At 47.1% G+C, this 22462-nt stretch overlaps 1 protein-coding gene across 1 annotated transcript in view; it reads right to left on the bottom strand.

The window, feature by feature from the left end:
• Positions 1 to 22462, bottom strand: part of LOC135240415 (protein diaphanous homolog 3-like) — a 343268-nt gene that overhangs the window by 93002 nt on the left and 227804 nt on the right. Inside the window, exons 21-22 of the mRNA XM_064309839.1 lie at positions 20583 to 20822; positions 8309 to 8438 (exon numbers count right to left, since the gene is read on the bottom strand). Coding sequence (XP_064165909.1) covers positions 8309 to 8438; positions 20583 to 20822 — 370 coding nt within the window. The remainder of the gene's footprint in view (positions 1 to 8308; positions 8439 to 20582; positions 20823 to 22462) is intronic.

Genomic DNA, 22462 nt, shown 5'->3' on the forward strand with positions numbered 1-22462 from the left:
ACGGGGCTTCTGAGACGGGAGAAGAGAAGGAGGCCCACCGCTGTTAGCCTAAGTGTTTGCAGATGAAGGGGGGGCTTCTGTTCAGGGTGGGCAGAGCGGGACGTGTCCTGGTGCTCTCCTGGGCACCACTCCCCCCACCCCCCACCCCCCAGACAACAAGCCAGCAGAGCCGAGCCCTCATTTAAATACTAACTCACACTGGACGCCTTGTGTACGGCACACCGTTCTCTATGCGCTACCCACTGTAAAAACATGCATGTACACACACGCACGCACGACTGCAATCTATGCAATATTACTTTCAATAAAAGCACTGTGTCCTGTTCAGAGAAAAACAGGAATATTTATTTATGTTCCATTCATCAGGGGAACTTTACAGAGAAGGAGTTTCACAGTTCCCAGACACTGAACACTAATCCAGATCTGTCCGCAGCTAAATCCATCGTCTCCTCTACAGAGCGAGTCATTTATAACGCGCTGCACCTTCCCGTGGTGTCTGCCAGGAACACGGGTGCGAGTGTGGGGTGTGGAGGACTGTGCAAATAAAAACGGTACAGTTGAAAAATGTTAAAAACAAAAAGCTTTGATGCAGCCATGTTTATTGTCAAGGGCCAGGCACTTTTATTGCCAAGTCACAAGCCTACTGACTGACTGGCTGTCCTGTATTACTGAGTGGCCTGTAGGCTGTAAACAAACACTAGCTCTCCTGTAGTATTGTGTGGCCGGTAGGATGCAAAATAGTCACTGATACGGCCTGTAGAGTATAAAATAGTCAATGGCTCTCCTGTAGTACTGTGTGACCTGTAGGGTGTAAAATAGTCATTGGCTCTCCTGTAGTACTGTGTAGACTGCAGATACTAGTACATAGGTGAGTGCTTTGGAGAGCATACACTTTTGATTTTTTTTAAAAAGGTAAAGTAAAATCTTTTAAAAATAGCGCACTCTCGCTTTAAGAAATGCTGAACAAAATTTACCAAAAGTTTTATTTCTAATTTTAATATCATAAAGAATACAGAGCTAAAATAGACTATAAATCTATTTCAACAACACCTAAATAATAACAGGATATAAAGCATGTATTTTGCTTACGTGAATAAAGGAGACGCGACTGCTGAAAAGGAATGTAATCTCTTCACAATAAAGCTCGTCACCGCTCGGTCACATTCATTTACTCTCTTTGTGCTCATCAGCCCCGTCGCTGCAAGGGTGAATGGAGCTTCAGCAGCGCTCTCAGGGTGGAGGAGGAGGCGGAGCACTGTTTCTCTGTGAACAGAGTACAACTATTCCCTAGTTTTACATTCGTTTTTTTTTTACCTGAGCCTGATGCTGTAAAACTAGCATTACCTTACTCTGGGGCATTATGTCTGAGACTGGGGACATGGTGGATTCTTCACGGTATACGCCATGCTGCAGTAAATGCATCGCCATGTTAGATGGTACTTCCTCCCTTGCATAACATTGTTTTCATGCAGTGATTATATTTTGCAGTATCACTAGTACTTTTTGTGAAACTTTTTGTCACACGTTTGAGTGTTTGCTCCAGTCCATCCTAGTACTGTTATACCAGGCTCCACAGGCGCATCACTGCATACGTGGTGCTGGCAACGTGAAGCTAACCAGCGGCACTAGCAGCGCGGGCGATGTGATGCTAACCAGCGGTACTAGCAGCGCGGGCGATGTGATGCTAACCAGCGGCACTAGCAGCGGCGGTGTGATGCTAACCAGCGGCACTAGCAGCGCGGGCGATGTGATGCTAACCAGCGGCACTAGCAGCGCGGGCGATGTGATGCTAACCAGCGGCACTAGCAGCGCGGGCGATGTGATGCTAACCAGCGGCACTAGCAGCGCGGGCGATGTGATGCTAACCAGCGGCACTAGCAGCGCGGGCGAAATGATGCTAACCAGCGGCACTAGCAGCGCGGGCGATGTGATGTTAACCAGCGGCACTAGCAGCGCGGGCGATGTGATGCTAACCAGTGGCACTAGCAGCGCGGGCGATGTGATGCTAACCAGCGGCACTAGCAGCGCGGGCGATGTGATGCTAACCAGCGGTACTAGCAGCGCGGGCGATGTGATGCTAACCAGCGGCACTAGCAGCGCGGGCAATGTGATGCTAACCAGTGGTACTAGCAGCACGAGTGACGTAACGCTAACCCATCTTCATAAATACAGAGATGCAAACAGTTCTTTAAGAGTGCCCTTAAATTTAATAAAACTCACTAAAAACTTTGTTTCCTGGACCCTAAAAACTTTTTCTCATGGTTCGACTCCAAGATATGAGCAAGTTAAGGACAGAAGGGCTCTCACCAGGAGATTTACATTCCTACACCAAACACTGGAAGAAATGTGCAAGTATGAGCTCCACGCCTAACCTGGCTGGTTTGGCAGGCAGGAATTGATTCCGGAAGGATCCGTCGGCAGCTTTTATTTTATTGTCTGACTCAATAACTTCGAGGTGCTGCTACCCAGAATGCACAGGCACACTTCGTCTAGCGAGCCCTGTAATTACAGCAGCCCAGGCGACTGGCAGCCGCGCTGTGTGCCTGGCTTTTTACACACTCCCGGCTACACGGGACTCACAGTGATCTGAGCATGCTCAGTCCAGACACCCAGCCGCTGTGTGCCTGGCTTTTTACACACTCTCGGCTACACGGGGCTCACAGTGATCTGAGCATGCTCAGTCCAGACACCCAGCCGCTAAACTCTGAAACGGGCGGTCCATGTCGAGCAGCACTGAATACAGTTCAATTAGCTAATCCCAACGCACGCCCACAGTGGACATAAACATTTGCCAGGATTTCCCATTTCATTGGCTTTTCCTTTATATAAAAAAACATTATTCAGTGACACAAGGCATGGGTGAATTTAATTATAAAATAGTCTGCAGTGTATATAGCCGAGAACAAATTTTCATTTCGGCAGTTAGGACATGGAAACAAAACTAAAACGAGCAATGTTTGCTCAAGTTTGTGTAGCTAATTGTGCGATTTAAGGATTAAGGACTCACTTAACTCAAAATCCAGCTGGGGTTTACCTTAATTTCAGCGAGACTCCACCCCAAGCACGCATCTGTCATATGCTACATAAGTCACCCAGGCCAGGTTGCATGCAGAAAAACAAGCACTTCATTTGAGTCAGTATCTCAAGTCAGGACTGAGCCCTTAGCAATTCAACCAAAGCCATTATGTGAACCATTACAGAATGTTCCATCTTTATAATGAATACCCTGAATACACTACAAGTAATTTTAGAAAGGGGGAAAAACACATTCTGTATTAAAAGCACAATACCTGCGCTAGAGACAGCCAGGACAAAGACCAAATTTCACAGGATCAAAGCACGTAACACGGCAGGTCACGGTGGGCAGGATTACGTCCCGGGTTTGTGTGATGAGCTTAGAAAAGATCAGTGTTCTTTTCCGAGACGGTCGGGGTGTGCTAACTGGCGCCATTTTTAAATAATGAAAATAGCGGGCAGAGAAAAAGACACTGGGAAACAACAAGTCAAACTGAAAGAGCGGTAAATGCCGAGGCCATTACGGTGTTTGCCAAGCCGGCGGGTTTTTAAGGATGCGCGTACCGCTGTGGTGTCACGCTGGCTCATTAGACGCGGTGAAATTTTCCCTCCCGAACGCAAGCGCGGAGGGTGTGAAGACAGCTTGTTCCTCGCACATTCTGGCCCACTTACACAGGCTTTCTTGTCATTCTTTCAGAGTACACGGACGACGTTCAGGGTAGAAAGAAAAGAAAGAGGCGTCGGGTAGAGTAGAAAGAGTTAAAAAGTCGAAACTCCGCCCATGTGAAATAAAGGATCAAACAGCGTAGGTTCTATTTCTGTAACGTGATTAAACGGCGTATAATAATGCGTTCAGAGGAGCCTCAAATCAGACGTGCTCAGACCGTTTTCCAGTGTGTTTCCTCAGCTGACATGCGGTAGCTGAGATGCTCGGTCTCTCACAATAACATTTTAAAAAGTTACCTCCCTTCTGGCAAGTTAGAGTACAGAAAAAGCACGGAATCAGGAAGCACTGCTAACCTGGGCAACTGAGGATAAAGGGAAAGCATTCGATGTGCTGCAGTGTTTGACTGCTTAGCGAAGGGGGGGGGGGGTGGTTTGTTTGCACAGAACACAACCCCTGGCCAGGTAAGAGCTCTGTATTGTTATCAATACTCCCGCGCCCCTATCAACAAGCACAACATAGCCTTGAGTCAGAAACGGCGGTACGTGATTTTACTGCCAATGGGAATGAGCTTTTGGCTGATCAAACGGAAGCACAGCAGCGCAAACAGCACAAAGGCTTCCCTGGATTTGGACTGGTCTCTGCATAACAGGTCTGTCGGCTAGCTTAGACCACAGCTGCAGTAGAAATGTATATCCTGTTAAAAAAAACAACAACTTTTCTCAGTAAAAAAAAAAAACTAGAAAACTAAAAACTGAATAACCTCAGTAAGAAGAAAGAAGAGCAAAAGATACAGAAAAAAAATGGCGGTTAGTAGTAGAGCAGGAGATCCCAATGCTCATCACTGTTCACCTGTATTTTTTAATGAATTGTGAAAGGCAGCACATTAGCATGGGGCAACGCCTCTGCGCTAAAGTGTTTGGCCTGCTAGCTCCTCCGGACTGGAAAGTGATTCACTTAGACAGACTGCGTATCCCACGCCTTTTAGCCTCTGGCATCGCCAGGGGCGATATGACCATACCCAGAACGCACCGGTCCCAGACCCCCACCCCCTCCACCCAAACCCACCCAGCCTTTTAGCCAGTCAGCTTAAATTAGTCGCAGGGATGTCTCACTCTGTGGAAGGGAAGGGAGAGTAAGGGTGGGAGGGTTTCATCACTGAGAAATCAATGTAAAGAAATGCTGGTGCACAGACTTAGATTCTCATTAGAGTCTGCAGTACAGTACAATCAGTTCCAAACTTCGGTTAGGAGGGAAGACTGATCGACAGAGAGGGAGATGGGGAACATGGAAAAGGGGAATTACTTTTCTGCCTTGGAAATGAATGTTTGCCTTTTCAGAAAGAAGTTTTCACAGGTGAAAGATATCTGTATGATACATTTTGTGATGAATGCAAAGTAAAACATTTAAAGCAGAGGTGTCCAAAAAGGGCCGGTATGGGTGCAGGTTTTTGTTTTAGCCCAGTACTACAACACCCGATTAAAGCAATTAACAAATCATGGTCTTCAATGGAGACCGTGATAAGTAGAATCGGATGTGTTAGTGCTCGGCTGTAACAAAAGCCAGAACCCACACTGGACACCCCTGTTTTGAAGTATTCAGTCATGCAAGGAATTGTTCACATCTGTTTAATATATTTTGTAAGAAATGCAGCACTTAAGCTTTGATAAAGGGACCATTTAATTTACAGGATTTACTCAGATGTATATACAGCAAAGAGATTAGTAACCTCTTCAAAGCAAAAACAACATAGTAAACGCACGCAGGCATGCACACACACACACACACACAAACACACGTGCTCACACACACTCACACACAGATGCGCTCACGCACAAACACAAAGGCAGGTGAGTGGAATTTGAATTCCTACGACTTTCCATGTTTCAGTGAAAAATAGGGTAGTAAGAGAGAGGAAACAGCAAAGCCCTGGGGCTGCAGTGACAGGACTGTGTTTATCTGCTGGGAAATCACAGCACTCTCAACCGCGCTCACGCTCACCACATACACCGAGGCCAACGCGCCGCAGACTCACCCAAACTTTCATACAACCAGGTGAACAGCTTTTCATACAGTCAGCCAGGTGAACAGCTTTTCATACAGTCAGCCAGGCGAACAGCTTTTCATACAGTCAGCCAGGTGAACAGCTTTTCATACAGTCAGCCAGGTGAACAGCTTCTCATACAGTCAGCCAGGTGAACAGCTTTTCATACAGACAATCATGTGAACAGCTTTTCATACAGTCAGCCAGGTGAACAGCTTTTCATACAGTCAGCCAGGTGAACAGCTTTTCATACAGACAGCCAGGTGAACAGCTCTCATACAGTCAGCCAGGTGAACAGCTTTTCATACAGTCATCCAGGCGAACAGCTTTTCATACAGTCAGCCAGGCGAACAGCTTTTCATACAGTCAGCCAGGCGAACAGCTTTTCACACAGTCAGCCAGGTGAACAGCTTTTCATACAGTCAGCCAGGTGAACAGCTTTTCATACAGTCAGCCAGGTGAACAGCTTTTCATACAGTCAGCCAGGTGAACAGCTTTTCATACAGTCAACCAGGTGAACAGCTTTTCATACAGTCAGCCAGGTGAACAGCTTTTCATACAGTCAGCCAGGTGAACAGCTATTCATACAGTCACCCAGGTGAACAGCTTTTCATACAGTCAGCCAGGTGAACAGCTTTTCATACAGTCAGCCAGGTGAACAGCTTTTCGTACAGTCAACCAGGTGAACAGCCTTTCATACAGTCAGCCAGGTGAACAGTCTTTCATACAATCAGCCACACAAGCAGCCTTTCATTCAGTCAAGTCAGGTGAACAGCCTTTCATACAGTCAGCCAGGAGAGCAGAAGGCAAAACTCACTAGCTGATATGGCAAATATATCTCCCGAAAAGGCACGTTTCCATCAGGAAACACTTGGATAAAAAACAAGATGGATAAGAAACTTAACATAATAAAAGGCTAGGGGAGCTGGTGCCTTTTCTGTTCGAGGCAGACCAAACTCAAATGTGGGCTTACATTGGGTAATAACATGCTGTAAGCACCAAGTTACCAACACATCATTTCACACAGACAATTAAATAAAAAAATGAATAAAATAACACACACCAAGTGTGTTAATTAGCTTAGGCAGGCTACCTGTGCAGACTCCTAACCTACTGACCAAACATTGGCATTAACAAACATTACACTCTTATCAGTTTCAAACGGACAACCAAAATTATCGTCCAGCAGCCCCACTTTTGTTAATGTGTTGCATCCATAAAGTTGTACTCTATTTGTCCAAACTTGTTGGACTAATATTAAAATTAAGTTATCAAATGAGTATGTAATTACATCATAAATATGTTGTTTTTACAAGCATTGTGTCTTCTGACCTTTCCTTGAAGTGCATTTCAAAATGTTAATTAAAATTCTTTGTTGCACCTTATTCCTGCTTTAATATTTATTTGCATGTGCTGTGAGCTTGAGACTAAAAAGCAAATGTGAAGGTAAAGAAAGAGTAAAAAAGCGTTAAATACTCCGGTCCAATTGGCCGTCGCCAATTTTTCAGCGTGACCAAATTTTGTGCAGGTGCCGGTAACTAAAAAAGTTACTGGCACCGATGTCACCGACGCAAAAAGTTAGTCTAGAGCCCTGAATTGTGTTGACAGTCACGTAAATGGGCATCTGCTCTTTATCTGCAAAAAAAACTAAAATAAAAATGAGTGAGACGGAAACGTGACTGATTAAATTTCTTAAAGGCTGCTCAGAGCCTTATGTCTTGCATTATGTAAGCCCCTCTGTTCCTTCCCCGTGATTTCTGCAGCTCAGAGCTCAGCCACATCAAAGAGCAAAGAGAATAGCAGATCAAAACTGGGGACGGGAGGAAGATTTTCAACAGTAAGAGACATCTTTAGCACAAGGGCTTTCTGAAGGCGGGCCGTGTTGACACTGCGGCGATATAGCGCCTTGGAGAGATGCCGTGACCGCCCCTCTCATCTTGCGCAGGTGAGCCCGCGTGACTGCAGCACGCCTGTCACTCAAAATGCGTTGCCATAGATACTTGGCTACGCATAAGGGCACCGGCTGTGGGTGAAGCTGTATGTTCCCTATAGGACTATGGGAAGCTCCGCGTGTGAGGGCTGTGAATGAGACTAAATTAACCGTGGGACTAATTAATTAGCGTTTAGTACCCATGGAAGTGGTCCACACCAGTGACACAAAGAAAGAAATAAAAATATGTATGTGCGTGTGTGTGTGTGTGTATATTTGTATGAGCGTGTGTGGGTGTGTGCATGTGTCCAATAAGAGAATGTCATAGATGTAGTGCTTATTCAGGATTGAGGGTCCAGAGAGGAAGCACCATTCAGACAGAGAGGTCAGGGAGACAGACAGTGACCAGTACAGTACAAGAGACCTTCCAGGTGTAAGGTGGGTGCACAGGGGTGCATACAGCTTTACAGGTGTACAGACGGGAGTACAGACGGGAGTACAGACGGGAGTACAGACGGGAGTACAGACGGGAGTACAGGAGTACAGATAAACAGGTTAGCAGCTGTACAGACGGGAGTACAGATGAACAGGTTAACAGGTGTAAAGCGGACGTACAGGTGCGCAGGCTGGCGTACAGGTAAACAGGTGCTCTTACCTCTGCTGGCTCGCTCCACGTGCTGAAGGTCCTCCACAAACCTGAGCACCTCGGGGAAGCTCTCCTCACAGGCCTCGGCCAGGAAGTGCAGCAGCGTCTGCTTCTGGTCCGCAGATTTAGTGTCCTTCAGCTGAGGGGGCATTCAGAGAGCAGTCAGTATGACCCCTCCGAACCGGGTACAGCCCCCATACGCCACCAACACCTTAAAGGGGCGGAGCTAAGACGTCATCAGAGGCCAATCACGTGCCCCTGTGGTGAACAGCACGACCTGTGGGACCAAACACTGGCTGGAGCACAGCCACTGTGCTGCTGAGCTGAGCTCTCCATGTGTAAACACCCAGCCGCATAAATAAAAATCTAATTTAAGCTACGGGTGTAAAAGTCACACTGAATAATGGTGCATGCCAAGATAATAAGAGACAATAATTAAGTAAATGCACACGCAGCCGAGCGTGCGCACGTATGCATATGCATACCAAATGCACACACATACATGCACGCGTGCTCACAGACTCTGGCACACACAGCCAATAAGGAAATCTGTTCTTACACACAAACACACACACAACACAGACACATGCAAACAAGCACACGCACACACACACACACACTCACACACAGACAAGGCAACATCCATCATTTAAACTGTTACTGCAGTAAAGGTTTTGTTTTGGAATAATTATATTTTCAGAGACGTTTAGTCTCTGCCAGAGTCGATATTTTATAACTTTTTCTGAAACACTGTAAAGGGGGGGGGGGGGGGGGGGGGGGCTGGGGCGCATCTACATGAAAAGCTGCCATTTCAAAGGCAGGGGGAAAAAAGCCTGAAAGAAAAATGACTCAATGAAAAATATTTGTTTGATCAAATGTCAAGCAGTCCTCTGTAATCTCCACCGCTGAAATATGTCTCCCTAAATAATCACCACAAAACAAGCCAAAAAAGTGAAGGCCTGTTCATGAGAGAGAAGAACCAGCCGCGGTTATGTAACCTCTATTCAGGTGTGTCACGCCCGCCCCGAGCACCAGCTTCTTTTCACAAAACAAGCAAATGTCACACGGCATTCTCAGACGGCTGGAAAATCAAGAGCGCTAATATGAGGAGAGGAGAGAAAGAAAAACGGAACTGAAGGGGCGAAGTGGCCATATTTCACCCCGCCGCCTCTGGCCCTCTCCCGATGCCCACGGCAACGCGGCCTAACTGGCTAATCCATCACGTTCCTCCGCGTTCATAAACGCCGAGCCTCGTTCAATAAGTAATTCGCGGCCCGCAGAGTTAACTTCGCTCGGTAATTACGGCTCACTTTATGTGAGGCTATTTATCTGGCAAAGGTGTACTGACGACGCATGCTAAATTTCAGCATCCGGCCTCCCTGCGTCCCATGCTAATCATCTCTGTTGATCCGCGATTCTGACATTCATCTGAATTTATCGCGCAAAAACAATAAACAAATGCATTTCGCTCGTGGTTGTCACCTAAACTGCCTTGCGGGGGCCACGCTAATGACTAATCCCTGTGAAGAGTGGCTGAATAAATGCATTAAACGACTGAAGCCAGCCATAGCCCGAGGGAGCGCTATCGCTTTCCACATTTAAGAGGCGGTAATGGAACGGCGCTACTGTCAAATTCAGCTGTTCCTTATGAGGCTCTCGTGAAAATAAAAAAGTATTCATTAAACAGAACGGGCCCGCTCTGGCGAGACACGACGCTGGAACGACGCTGACCGAACCTGGAGGAGGGCGGACTGCCGGTGTTTCAAGTGTTTCGGCGCTCGATTGCTTCGCTTCAGACGTCCACTGTGCGCGCCCGTTGTTTGAAAGGAAAGCAGAAAAGCGCTGTCCTGCGTTGCGGGCCTGTGAGCTCCACATCCCTGCGCTAGACGCTTAGACTACCCGCAAGTACCTGACCAGCCTAGATGACCCGCGCTAACGTTCTCCGCCTTGTTCTGTGGAAGAGCCCCCGTTTCTCTGTGCACCCCACTAAGATCAATGCCAAAGTCACTCCTCTCAGTGTTCCGTCAGCGTCAGACAGGGATGGAAGGCAAATTTATATTCAGAGGTTATTTGGGAAATTACATTTTCTTCCTCCATAGACGTAGCGAACGCCTCACACGTTGCGCCGTCGTTAGCTTCTTTAGCACTAGCACATGCGGCTTCTCTAGCTCCACACGGGCCCGTTAAGGGAAAGGGAAACTTGCGGCGCACGCTCTTGGGGTGTGATGGTACCTTCACGGACACGCTGCTTACCATCTGGCCACACTGGAGACGTTATGTGTTTTTGTGTTAAAATGGCTACTCGTCTGTTCTACACAGAAATGCCCCGATTTTCTGCCATGATAAAAGTGTAGTTTAATAGTATCTGCCTTCTGCACGTCACCGTTCAACTTCCTGCTGGCTAAATGCAGAAAACACGCGGGAAGCACACGCAGAAGAGTCTAATATGGAGGGATGATCATTTAAAGGAGTACCATGGTGATTTTCACACTTTCTCTGTTTTATGTGCTATTTGCACAAGAGGCATTGAAGAAACACAATGAGCAAAGTATTAAATATGTCCGTTCTGTATTTTTGGAGAAATATGCGTTTTAAATTCATCGTCCCATTTTCAACCGGTTGAGAAAGTTTTTTCTACGTCACGAATACAGTAACCACTCCTATTTCCACGCCCCGTAAAGAAATCTGACAGGACACACCGTCCTGCTGTTCAGACAATGCAAATATTTGACTAACGTTAGGTTCACTTAAATTAGAGTTCCTTTAGATTATTTCTGGTTATATTCATTTAGCTAGCTAGCTAACGTTAGCTAGCTAGGAGGTTTGCTTTCATAAGGCAATGTTATCGATAACGTTAGCTTGCTAGTTCGCTTTTATGAGGACGTTATAGTTGTGCTTTTATCTTAACTTGGCTAGCTAGATAGCAAAAATTGTAACTGGATACAAGTCAACGTCCTTACCTTAGCTATCTATCGATACTTGATATACTACTAAGCTAGCTAGCTTGTGAAAATTCAGTCTCCCAAAGAGAGCGCGTATCATGGGGGTAGCTATGGTAACGGGGAACGGTCTGTCAATCATAGCTAACTGACAGTTCTCATTACCACGCCCAGACGGTTCGGGTGAATTTTTATAGTGGGAAATTTAGGCTTAGAAAAATACGTTTTAAAGTACATTGAAATGACTGAAGAATAAAAAAATTATGCACATTTGTTTTGTTGTTGCCTGAAGACAACTGGGAAGTGTCACGTTCAACCACCATGGTACTCCTTTAAGAATGATTTATGTTACATTACATTTAGCAGACGTTCTTATCCAGAGTGACTTTTACAGATCGTACTCTCACAATACATTTATACAGCAGGATATATACTGCAGCAGTCCTGTAGTACCTCGTTCAGGGGTCCAGCAGCAGTGCCCTACCTGGGAACTGAACCTGCCCCCTCTGCGCTGCCACCCCAGATTGCTAACATGCATGCTACACTGCCACCACCCACGATACAATCAACACCTGTGTGGTGGAGCAGGAGTAGCAGAACAGTGGCAGTCTGTTCGCTGCTACCGGACTGATAAGCTTCACATGCTCTCTGACTCTGCTAACCAACGCCGGCCCTGTCAGGGTAGGAATCCACTCAAAGCCTCAATATCATCCCTATAGACCTGTACCAAAATCTTCTGAACGGAGTAATTCCACTACGGCCGCAGAACAAGACAAGCGCGAGCTCCACAAACAGGCTTTCACGCGGCAGAACAGGTCCGTTCCACGCATCACGAAGGCGAACTAGCTTACAAACTGGAAGAGAAAGAGAAAGTCTGAAAATACGCCCTTGCGTACTCCACTTCCTCGTTGTGAGACTGTGTCTAGACAGATGCAGCTAAGTGCGTGGAACAAAGTTTTCATCAAGGCGAAAGGAGAGAGAGAGAGAAGGTGAATGCATAGGATTCCTGAGAGCTGAACTGCACAAGCGGAGCGTGCGCTTTCTTGATGAGGAGCCACTTGGCAGCCAGGTTTCCTTTTCTTCTCCAAATACCCGCGTTCCTGCGAGCGCGTCTCGCCAGAAGCCTTTCATTTGTCATCCCTGGAAAAATGGCTGTTTGGTTAAAGACAAACAAACAAAACCGCATTGTTTCGGCCTCCATCAAAAACACCGCTGCATGATTAGATATGCACGGGTCTAACCCAGCAATGGAGAATCAAACGGCTCCTTTCTTCAAAAGAAACAACACAAAGCAAAAAGTATAAAGCTCTGACAAGCACAACAAATTAAGACCTTGCCCGAGAAAAAAGGCTTTTCTTTCTAATAAATTACACAAAAACGAAATCTCAAGTTCTCATCACAAACACTGAATTACTGGGTTTTAACGGGAATCCAAATTAATTAAGCGTCTGGATCACAACCTGTAGCGCACACGCATACAAACACACACATGCAAACACACACACACACAGGTAAACACACAGTGACACAAATACAAGTAAGCAATCACAAACAAATGTAGACAAACACTCACACAGCCACTGAAACAGTGTTCAAGCAAGTATGTGTGTGTGTGTGTGTGTGTGTGTGCGTGTGTGTGGCAAGTGCGTCTGTAGTCTGAAATCAAAGAACGCTGTCCATAATGACTATTAAAAAAGACTTGTGAGGAACTGAGTGCCTGCAGTGAACTTCACATCAGCGTAAGACGCTTAAGTCAGACTTCCATCATGAGGTCTTTGCAGCGAGCTGAAGGCAGTCTCAGCGGTGTGGAGCTGCAGTGGAGGTGTGGCGCTGCTACAGCGGAGGTCACGCGTTGGGAGTCTCCGGCAGCGCTCGTCATGGTGAAGCGCACGCCACGGCTCTGACTGCTCCCCATAGATTAAAATACGTGCCTATCAATGTCCTGTCACAATATCTCCACCACCCACACCCCCTCCCCACGATCAATGATCCACACCACGCAACAGCCCCGCCCGCTGACGACGAGGGATCCCGTGGACGGAGTGGTGAGTTTGTGGAAGAGAGGTGGTGTGTCAGGGAGGAGAGAGTGTGTGTGTGTGTGTGTGTGAGAGAGAGAGAGAGTGTGTGTGTGTGATGGAGAGTGTGTGTGTGTGTGTGTGTGTGTGTGTGTGTGTGCCCTCTCTGCAGTAATACCATTATTTCATAGGTGATGGAAAGACTAAAATTCTACTGTGATGTCAACAGCCTGGGTTGCATGGTTGCATTTGCACCATTTTCAGCAAGAAGAAAAAGAGAGAAAACGTACGACACGAATCCTACCAGCAACGGATTATCCGTTACAGAAGCCAAAGCTCACGTTGCACCTGAAAGGTACAGCCAGAGATATTCCACAGCTTCTCCTGTAAACCGTGAGAAAATGCAGATTCCTTTCAGCTGAAGAAAGACGAGCATGTTAACTGAACTGCAGGACTGAGAGCAGGCTCCTCTTAAACGCGCGGTATAAAAGTGAAAACGCTAGGAATCGCTTCGTTCCTTTTTCAATGTGCACCTGACACGCGAGAGAGCCTGGAACAGAGCTGCGGGCTGGCTGGCGCGTCTGGCGGAAAGGGAGCGCTTCTTATTAATGCGTCTGCAGGCCTGTATCTCGCATGCCCGTGTGCGATAAGAGCGCCGCGCGCAGCGCCGCTACTGTTTTGACTGATACTGTTGACATCTCATCATGAAAGGAGTCAATATTTATTTTTTAAACTGCTTTTCTGCCCCCTTTTGTGAAGGGAGAAGGAGAGACGTCGTCGGGCAGGCCGCCTCGAATTTGACAAGTTAATTTGATGCCACGGCTAAAATTACAGATGTGCTGGAGGAAGAGAGACAGGGAGAGAGAGAGAGAGCGAGATTGCATGTGTGTGTGTGTGTGTATGTGTGCTTGTGAGAGAGAGAGGGAGGGATGGAGGAAGGGAGGGAAGGCGAGAGAGGGAGAGAGATTGTGTGTGTGTGTGCGTGCTTGCATGTGAGAGAGGGGGGAGGGAGGGATAGATTGTGTGTGTGTGTGTGTGTGTGAGTAAGAGAGAGTGAGAGAGAGAATGAGAAAGGGGGTGGGAGAAGTAGAATGTTTTCATTCTCAATTATGACTACCATCCTGCAATTTCAATGCAAACTCTTTGTGGGAGCATTAGCAGTTTTGAAAGGGGAGACAGAACACAAATGCATTTGATTAAAAGAGATAATAAAAACATGATTAAACTCTGCATGACTGCTTTAAAAGGCTGATTGCCCGGTGAGAGTCTGCATGTGTCCTTAAAACAAAATGGAAGAAGGGTGGGGGGGTGGGAGATTAAAAAACAAAACAAAAAAAACCAACACTGTTTGCAGAGCTAAAGCGACACAGAAAAGAAATGAGCATGAGCTCTGCAAACTTTCAATTTTCCCCAAGTAAGTTTCCATCAAAGACATAAACAACTAAATAATAATAATCTAACCACCCCCCCTCATGGGAAGTCCTATTCTCACTACATTTATCATCACACCACAGAATGAAAAATGCTTATTTCAGACCAATCAAGCTTATAATAAATAAAAAGAATAAAGGAACACAAAGGAAAATGTTGGAATGTATTCATTCCAGTTCTGTGAAGATCCCGCTCACACATGTCCAGCAGTCAGTCCCTTCAGAAGCACCAAGTCACTCAACCATGCACACTCGCGGGGGGCCAACAACGGCGAGGGCTCGCGCTGGGGGCGGAGCCTCCTGACCGCTCCCACAGTACTGAAGAGCGAAACTCAGGGCTGCTGAAGGCCGTAAAAAAACGGGCCGAGCCTTCGCACTCTACCAGGCTACTGCGGAACCAAAGCAGACTGGCGTACAGCGCATGGAGACAAAGGGACGCGAGTAGAGAGGCACGTGTGACAGGTCACAGTTTCATAGCTGGACCTTAATCATGCCCTAATGTGGAGGACGGCAGGAGCCACTGTATCCACACTCGGTGTTAGGGTCATGTGGGATACCGCGCTGCTCCGCACACTGCTCCGCACGCTGCTCCAGCTGCTGACCTGCTGTGCTTCATAATTGCGGCGCTTCACTTTTTAGACGCTCCACTGAAAAGGAGAGCAGTTAAAACAGCGGAGGAGCAGTGGGAAGGCTGTGTGTGGGGGTTCGCTGGGACGGGGCACCACTGGATGTCGCCCCCCCTGAGGAGCGGGGTTCCAGAATGAGTACACCCCCCGTGTGGTACTGTTCCGTTTTTAGCAGTCACTTCCTCAGAGTTCAGCAGAATGTTACAGCGTAGCACACGCAAACGCCAAGGTCTGCCTTTACACTGACGGAACTTGACCTAAAAATGGGTTAAGGTTAGGATAGGCTGATGTTTATGGGAGAAATCGACAGCCCATGAATTTAACGCAGCCTTTCTAACATTAACTTATCATACGCCTGGTATTTGAGAGAACATGTAGCGGATGTTCATTGTTAAAGATATTCTTTAAAAAATAAAAAAATAAAAGTCTGTTTTCTGTATAGTAATTTACAGTTCAAAATGTACAGTTATAGGTGTCCCTAGTGATAATTATATTACAATTACAATTAGAGCTCATATTTTGTGGCTCTCACGTGTGATATACACTTTTCTGCAGACAAGGTCATTCAAAAAAAAATAAAAAATAAAATTGGACCATTCAAATTATAAAGATGTACCATTAAGCAGAGAACACTGGAATCTCTCCAGTGTCCATGACAGGACCTTCGACACACAGTTGTCACTGCTAAAGTGGTCTATTAGCACAGTACTGTACAAAGAAAAAAAACTCAGCCATGAACAGATTCAGCTTTCGTAGCCTGAAGCAATGGCAAGTCTTCAGAGAAGCTGGGAGACAGCCACACATTCACACACTGTACCTGTAGAACATACCTCACACAGAACCTTCCGCCACCGACTCACCTTCCCCGCTAGAAACAAACGGAACATCTGCTGTTTACAGGCATGGTAATTAGATTTTTTTGAAACTCATTCTGTTGTAATAGGTGCATACTAATTTTATTTATAGATTTTGTGGGGATGCAGTTAAATGAACTGACAGCATTCTAACAGGAAGCTGACTCTCGGCGAGATTAATGAAGAGCCGGCGTGTTGCTGTGGAAACAGTGCCGATGCTCCTCTGTAATTAAATCACAGCTTCCCCATCCCGCCTTTCAGCGCAGCGCTGGCTTTTATCGCACCGCCGTCCTCCCGCAAAATTAAACACTTAACATTGCGCTTTAATGCGCCTCAGCACAAAACCCAACGCGAGCGCCACGCCCCCTCCCCCACCAGTTCCCCAGTCTGGAGGAGAAGAGGAAGGGTGGGGGGTTTGTGACTTTGCGCACTCACACTCCTGTGTGTGGGTACGCGAGAGAACTGGAATTACAGTCTGAATGAGACTCTGCAACCGCACACGAACACAAACACAAGGGTGCGCACTGATACACACACACACTCATGGACATGCACACACACAAACACATGTGCAAGCACTTTCTGTGTCACTCACACACACGTCCATGGACGTACACATACACATACACATACACATACTCACACACACACACACACGCACACACACTCTTGCTCTTTCTAGCTGCAGAAGCGGCGGGGCTGCAGACTGACAGTGCTCATATGTAATAATTCATACTTGAGCGGTGGGGGCTGGGGGTCCAGTCTGGCGCTAATGTGCCGCGTAGCGTAAGTATTTTTAGTGCACCGCCGTAAGGCCTTATCTTGGCTCAATGGCTCATTATTCACTGCCATCTTCCCCTCTCTCCCAATGGAGAACTCTTACATTAGGCGCTTAAATAAGTACAAGGAAAACGGTGTTAGAGGGACGGAGGGCATGGAGCCTTAGCAGGGCTTTATCACTGCACACAGCAGCCCTGCTATACATTACAGCACCGCCCGCTCCCCCGCTTCAACAATGCGCATGACAAAAATGTGAAAGGATAATAATGATGTGTCAATGTCTTATGTATATTATTGCATGTTCTTTCTTTCCTGTTCCATTAAAATGCTCTTAGTTGTGTTCTTTCATGTGCTTTGGAGGAAGGAGAAGGTGAGAGTGGGAGAAAGAATGAGAGGAGAAAGAACGGGGAAAAAACATTAGGAGGGGGAAAGCCTGTACAACTGTGCATTGCTGAATGTTTGTATTTTTCATTTCAGTGTTTTTCCAATCATATCCCCCCCATCATCTCCCCTCAAATACGCTGCACAAAATGTCTGTTCACAGACACAGTGCCATTCCAGATATTTTACACAAAATGCACGAAAACATGACATATATGAGAGAAAGGATAAGAAAGGCAGAGACCGAAAGAGAGGGAGAACATTTACGACTGTGTGACTACACATCACACGGTAACAGCACCTACTCCCACATTTAGAGGATGGGTTCTGATACATTCCAGTGGTTTCCTTTCCCTCTGGTCCTTTCAGACTCCAATCATCCAGAGGCTCTTTCTTTTCCAGGCTCTGCAGCTCTGATGGACAAAGTCAGACTCGCGCCCATCTCTGCACTTGATAATGTGAAATCAAATCAAGCCCTTCCAAACAGAAGCGCTTTATCAGGGCCGAGCACTTTAGATGTGGGTGAGGATACGGCCTCTCGCCGCCAGTCAAGGTGAAAGAAAAGACCAGGGCATTATGGGAAGTGCGTCGCCGATTCCCCCTTAAAGGAGAGCCCGGCGCTGAAACCCTGGCTCCAGGGCGCTACGCTAACATCTCCTCCACGGAGGAGCACGCTAACCCATCCCAATTAGTAGATGTGCTCCTGAATCATTTTAGCAGTTAGCGCACGTCAGTGTTCGGGAGCAGATGGCCCTGAAACGGAGCGCTGAGGAGCCCTGGCCGGCCCGCGCGATGTAGCGCCTTCCCCACACGAGGCCCAAAGCCGTCCGCGTCCCCGCTTTCAAGATGAAGGGGGAAGGAGGGCGATATTAAAGATAAACATGCGTTTTAGAGCTTCTCTCAAAGTCAGCATTCAAAGATTTCTGTAGTCTTTTTGGTCCTGGAGACTCCAGCGAGTGTAATGGTGGTTTTCGAGATGCAAGAAGGAAAAAACAAACTAAAAATTGGAACGCCTACGTATCAGATACTTGTGTATTTATTCAGTGTGTACCATGGTCGCACTGTGAGTTTGTAAGACTGTAACGAAGCATATGAAATACCTTCACAAGCATCCTTTATAAAACAGTAGTAAACAGCTGCTAAGACTCCTGAGGTCACGTATTTCTGTGTAAAAGTATAAAAATGAACAAATAAGTCACACACACAATTCCACCTTACGCAAGCTGTACGGTTGCAAATTTCTATGAAGTGGGGTTTTATTAAAAAACAAATAAATAAATAATTAAAATAATGACAGAAAGCAGAAATAACCGCACAGGATTAATTGTTTTAATTGCATATTTGCACTGACGCGCTGACATGTTGTCTTTTCCTGAACGAAACAACCCCAAATTACAGAATAAAGGAATTAAGTGGGCAGGCGCTGAAGGCACCCAGTTCCTTTCTGTTTTTCTCCAGTAATGAAACAGAGTCCACTCACAGCCTGTACTGTTGCATAAGACCTCCGTTTAGAGCATAAGATCTGGAAAGTCTCCCTCTTGCTCTCTCTGTCTCTCTCTTTCTCTGTCTCTGTCTCTCTCTCTCTCTCTCTCTCTCAGAAACTGCATTGATTTTAATGTTCAAGGTAAGTCAAAGGGGAGTGGGTAATTAGCTATGGGACACGTCTTTGTCAAAGACCATCAGACGAGCGCCAAAGCGCCTCAAGGGCTAGCCTAGCTAGCCTTTGGGGGGCTGTTTGTGACATTTGCAAAGCAAGTAGCCATTTTTCAGTTTTTCATTGTGTTCATTTTAATGTCAACTTTTAATCTAGTCTTAGTTGAGGCTAAATTGCGCACACTCTTCATGAGCGAGAGTCGACACAAACACTACCTAAATGTCCTCTTTGCTTAGACTGACCGATGTTGCATTTTAGTCAAAGCAATAAAAAGCAGCGTGTCTTTTCTAAGCGACTGAAAAGCAAATGGGGGGAGTGGAGAATAAGACGAGAGGGGAAAGGCAAGAAGAACAGGAGGAGAAGAGAGAAGAGAGGAGGAGGAAAGTGCACTATCACTGCTCTTTACTTGTGCGTTCCACTCTGGAAGGGCTGTAATCACTGCTACAATCGCCTTTTACCTGGTTCCAGGCAAACCAAGACACATCAGGAAAGATTAAGCTGATTAAAAACACTCGTTTTTCCCTTCACTGAAACTGAAGGTGTAGGAAATGAACCATGCACTTAACCCATTTAGCGTAGCTGTGCCTAATCATGCCGCTTTTTTAGAACTTGTACTTTTGAAAACACATTTTAAGATAAACCAAAGGCACAAATAGAACCATTGCGTGTCCCGTTTTGAAATGTCACTTACTGGCTATCAAATTCATTCAATGTATGTATGAAAGTCTGATGATTGCATTTTTAAATTGAATAGGAACACAATCTGTTACGCCTCTACATTGAGTGGTGGTCCCACTCTCGCCATTCCATGAGCCTGAACTCACCATGTCATTAATAAAACATAAATGTGATTTACCACATGCAAACACGTTATGAAGGACATGTTTAAACTCTTACCTGTTCAAAATGGCCAGAGATATACATTATATTCCAGTATTTAAAAGGAACGTTTATGATTGTGGGGAAGGGGTACACTAACTTCGAAGGAGGACGATTAACATAAACATTAAACATGATCATAACATCAAAGGCAGTCACAGATTTAACAGTGAAATGCTTAAGCTTTAAAAAGAGCTGATGTTTTTGCAGTGTTCAGTGTAGAATGGGCGAAGGGATAGGGAAACAGCGCCTCTAGTGGAATAGTGAGTTGGGCATGTATTTTCTCACTGGTTACGACGTCTGGAGTTCGGATGCCCTCTCACACTTAACCGGGCTCAGACTGTGGCAACCGGACAGATGATAGCATAGACTATACGAGCTCCTGACCAGGTCAGATGACCTTACAGTGGGCCGAGCACAGTGGGCAGAATGTCATACATGGAGCCGCCTCCTGATTGGTCAACAGAATCGGCTCGTATGACCTCCCACACCAGACGAATTCAAGCCGACCAGTCGGATCGCTTCGTAATGGTGTCTCACACCTTGCGAGTTGTGACGTAACGGCTGAATGTTTTTCTTACGATTTCGCCCCGATCAGAAATAAATCAATAAATTAAAAATAATCAGGAGCCCGCAACTGGTACAATGTACGCCCGCCCTTAGACGAGCAGAGAGGAGCGGGGGAGAGGAGAGGAGCGCGGCGGGAGGGAGGACGCGGGGCCCACCTTGCAGAGGGAGCTGAGGTCGAAGCCGTAGGACTGGGCGTTGCGGGAGCCGGCGTTCATGTAGTTGCCGATGAGCAGCACCAGCTCCAGCAGCGTGCGGAAGCCCCGGCTGCGCCGCACCTCCTCGCAGGCCGCGCTCACCGCCAGCACGTCCGGCCGCACGTTGTTCACCTGCTCCTCGAACTGCAGCCGGAACAGGATGGAGCTCAGCCGCGGACGCAGCCTCTTCACGCTGCTCATCTGAAAGGAGGGAGAGCCGGTCAGAGCACCGCCACCTAGAGGAGGGAGGGTGAATTTGGAGGGGGGGGGCACTGCTTTGAACCAATAATCGCGTCTCTCTGCGCAGAGCCACAGTTTTTCATTCAGACTCGTCAAGGGCTGACAGGTCATTGTAATGGGTGTCATCACCAATAAAGCAAACTGAGTTTCTTTCCTGACTGCTCACAAAGCCCTTTGTCCTAAGAAACAAGTTCATTTTACATTCATATCTAAAAAAAAATAATTGAATTTCATGTAATAAAAAATAAAAAAAAAGCAGCCGGCAAAGTTAAAGACAAACAGGAGTTTAATCACAAAGGCCCTCGCCTTCACGTACAAGACAAAACACAGAAGCAGAGTCAACTGGGAGATTGAGTCTCCCAGAAGTGTTTAGTAGTTTAGAACAGTGTCTGATCAAAAGCGCCATCACCCCGCTATCATTTCGGGTCAAAGCAGGAGAGATGAAAACATGGGCGCCGCGTTCGGGCTGTGATTCGATCGGGGATGGAAGGAGAAAGCTTAATTGCTTTTCTGTTATTGCGCTGTGACTGGGTGGGCCGCGCTGTCGCCTCACGCGGTGTAGCTTTACCGCAGTTACACAATTACCGCAAATGAGGAAGTATTGCCTTTTAAACCTTAAGTCTCTGCAGCGTCTGAGGGTAACCGCGCACGGCCGCCAGGGAGCGCGCTCGCAAACGAAGCTCCATTAAGAGCCCTTCCCCGCTAGCCGCGCGCCGGCGCCGCGTCGTCCGCCGCCGGTGGCCGGGCGGCGTTAAGGCGCGTGATTAATAGTCTCTAATACGCGGACCGAAGACGCGGCTGATGAAGCCGCGCGGAGAGCCGAGGTAGATTAATCGCCGTGGAAACAAACCGCCGACCACAAAAAAAAAAAAAAAAACAGGTAGAGAAAAGGGCCGGTGAGGAAGGGGGGAGAGATTAATATGTAGAAGGCCTCTCTCACTCACGGGCCATTACAGCCTTCGGTGCGGCTGCTTAGCGTGTTATTTGAAAAGGAAATAAAGAGAGAAAAACAGGGCGAGGTGCCTGATATAAACAGGCCTATTTTACATAATGTTTTCTCTGCCAGGGCTGTTTAGCTGTCACCGCACGCCAAACAGGTCTTCCGGGGAGCAGCACTTCCTGCTAACGGCGGAGAGGAGAAAATAAATAAGAATAACGCCAGCATTAAAGGGCATAACAATGCGCACCGCTGCCAGGACAGAAGCGCTCTTCCGCTAGCGCCGTTAGCCTAACCGGGCGGCTAGGACAGGGGTGAGCGAACCCTTCCAGCCCTCAGCCCACTTCCTGTGGAAATACGGCAGCCCGTGTTAAAATATCCACTGACACGCGTTTCAAACTGGAATGAACCGTTTCTCAGCGAGGGAGTCAGCCTCAAACGAACCCGTGCACTGCCAGCTGCGGCTTCCTCTGTCTGGAGCTAATGTCAGCAGGAAGTGTTCCTCCCCCGTGTGCATCGCGCGACCCCCCTGAACCCCTCTCACTGCCCGCTGTTTGGGAACACACCGCTGAAGAACGTGGCTGGACCCACCCGTCCCTTTACGGCTACCTCCACCCGCGGTGACGTTTCCTCCCACGGCCTCACCCGAGATAACTTACTTTAC

Source organism: Anguilla rostrata, chromosome 15 (genome assembly GCF_018555375.3).
Source record: "Anguilla rostrata isolate EN2019 chromosome 15, ASM1855537v3, whole genome shotgun sequence".
Lineage (NCBI taxonomy): Eukaryota > Metazoa > Chordata > Actinopteri > Anguilliformes > Anguillidae > Anguilla > Anguilla rostrata.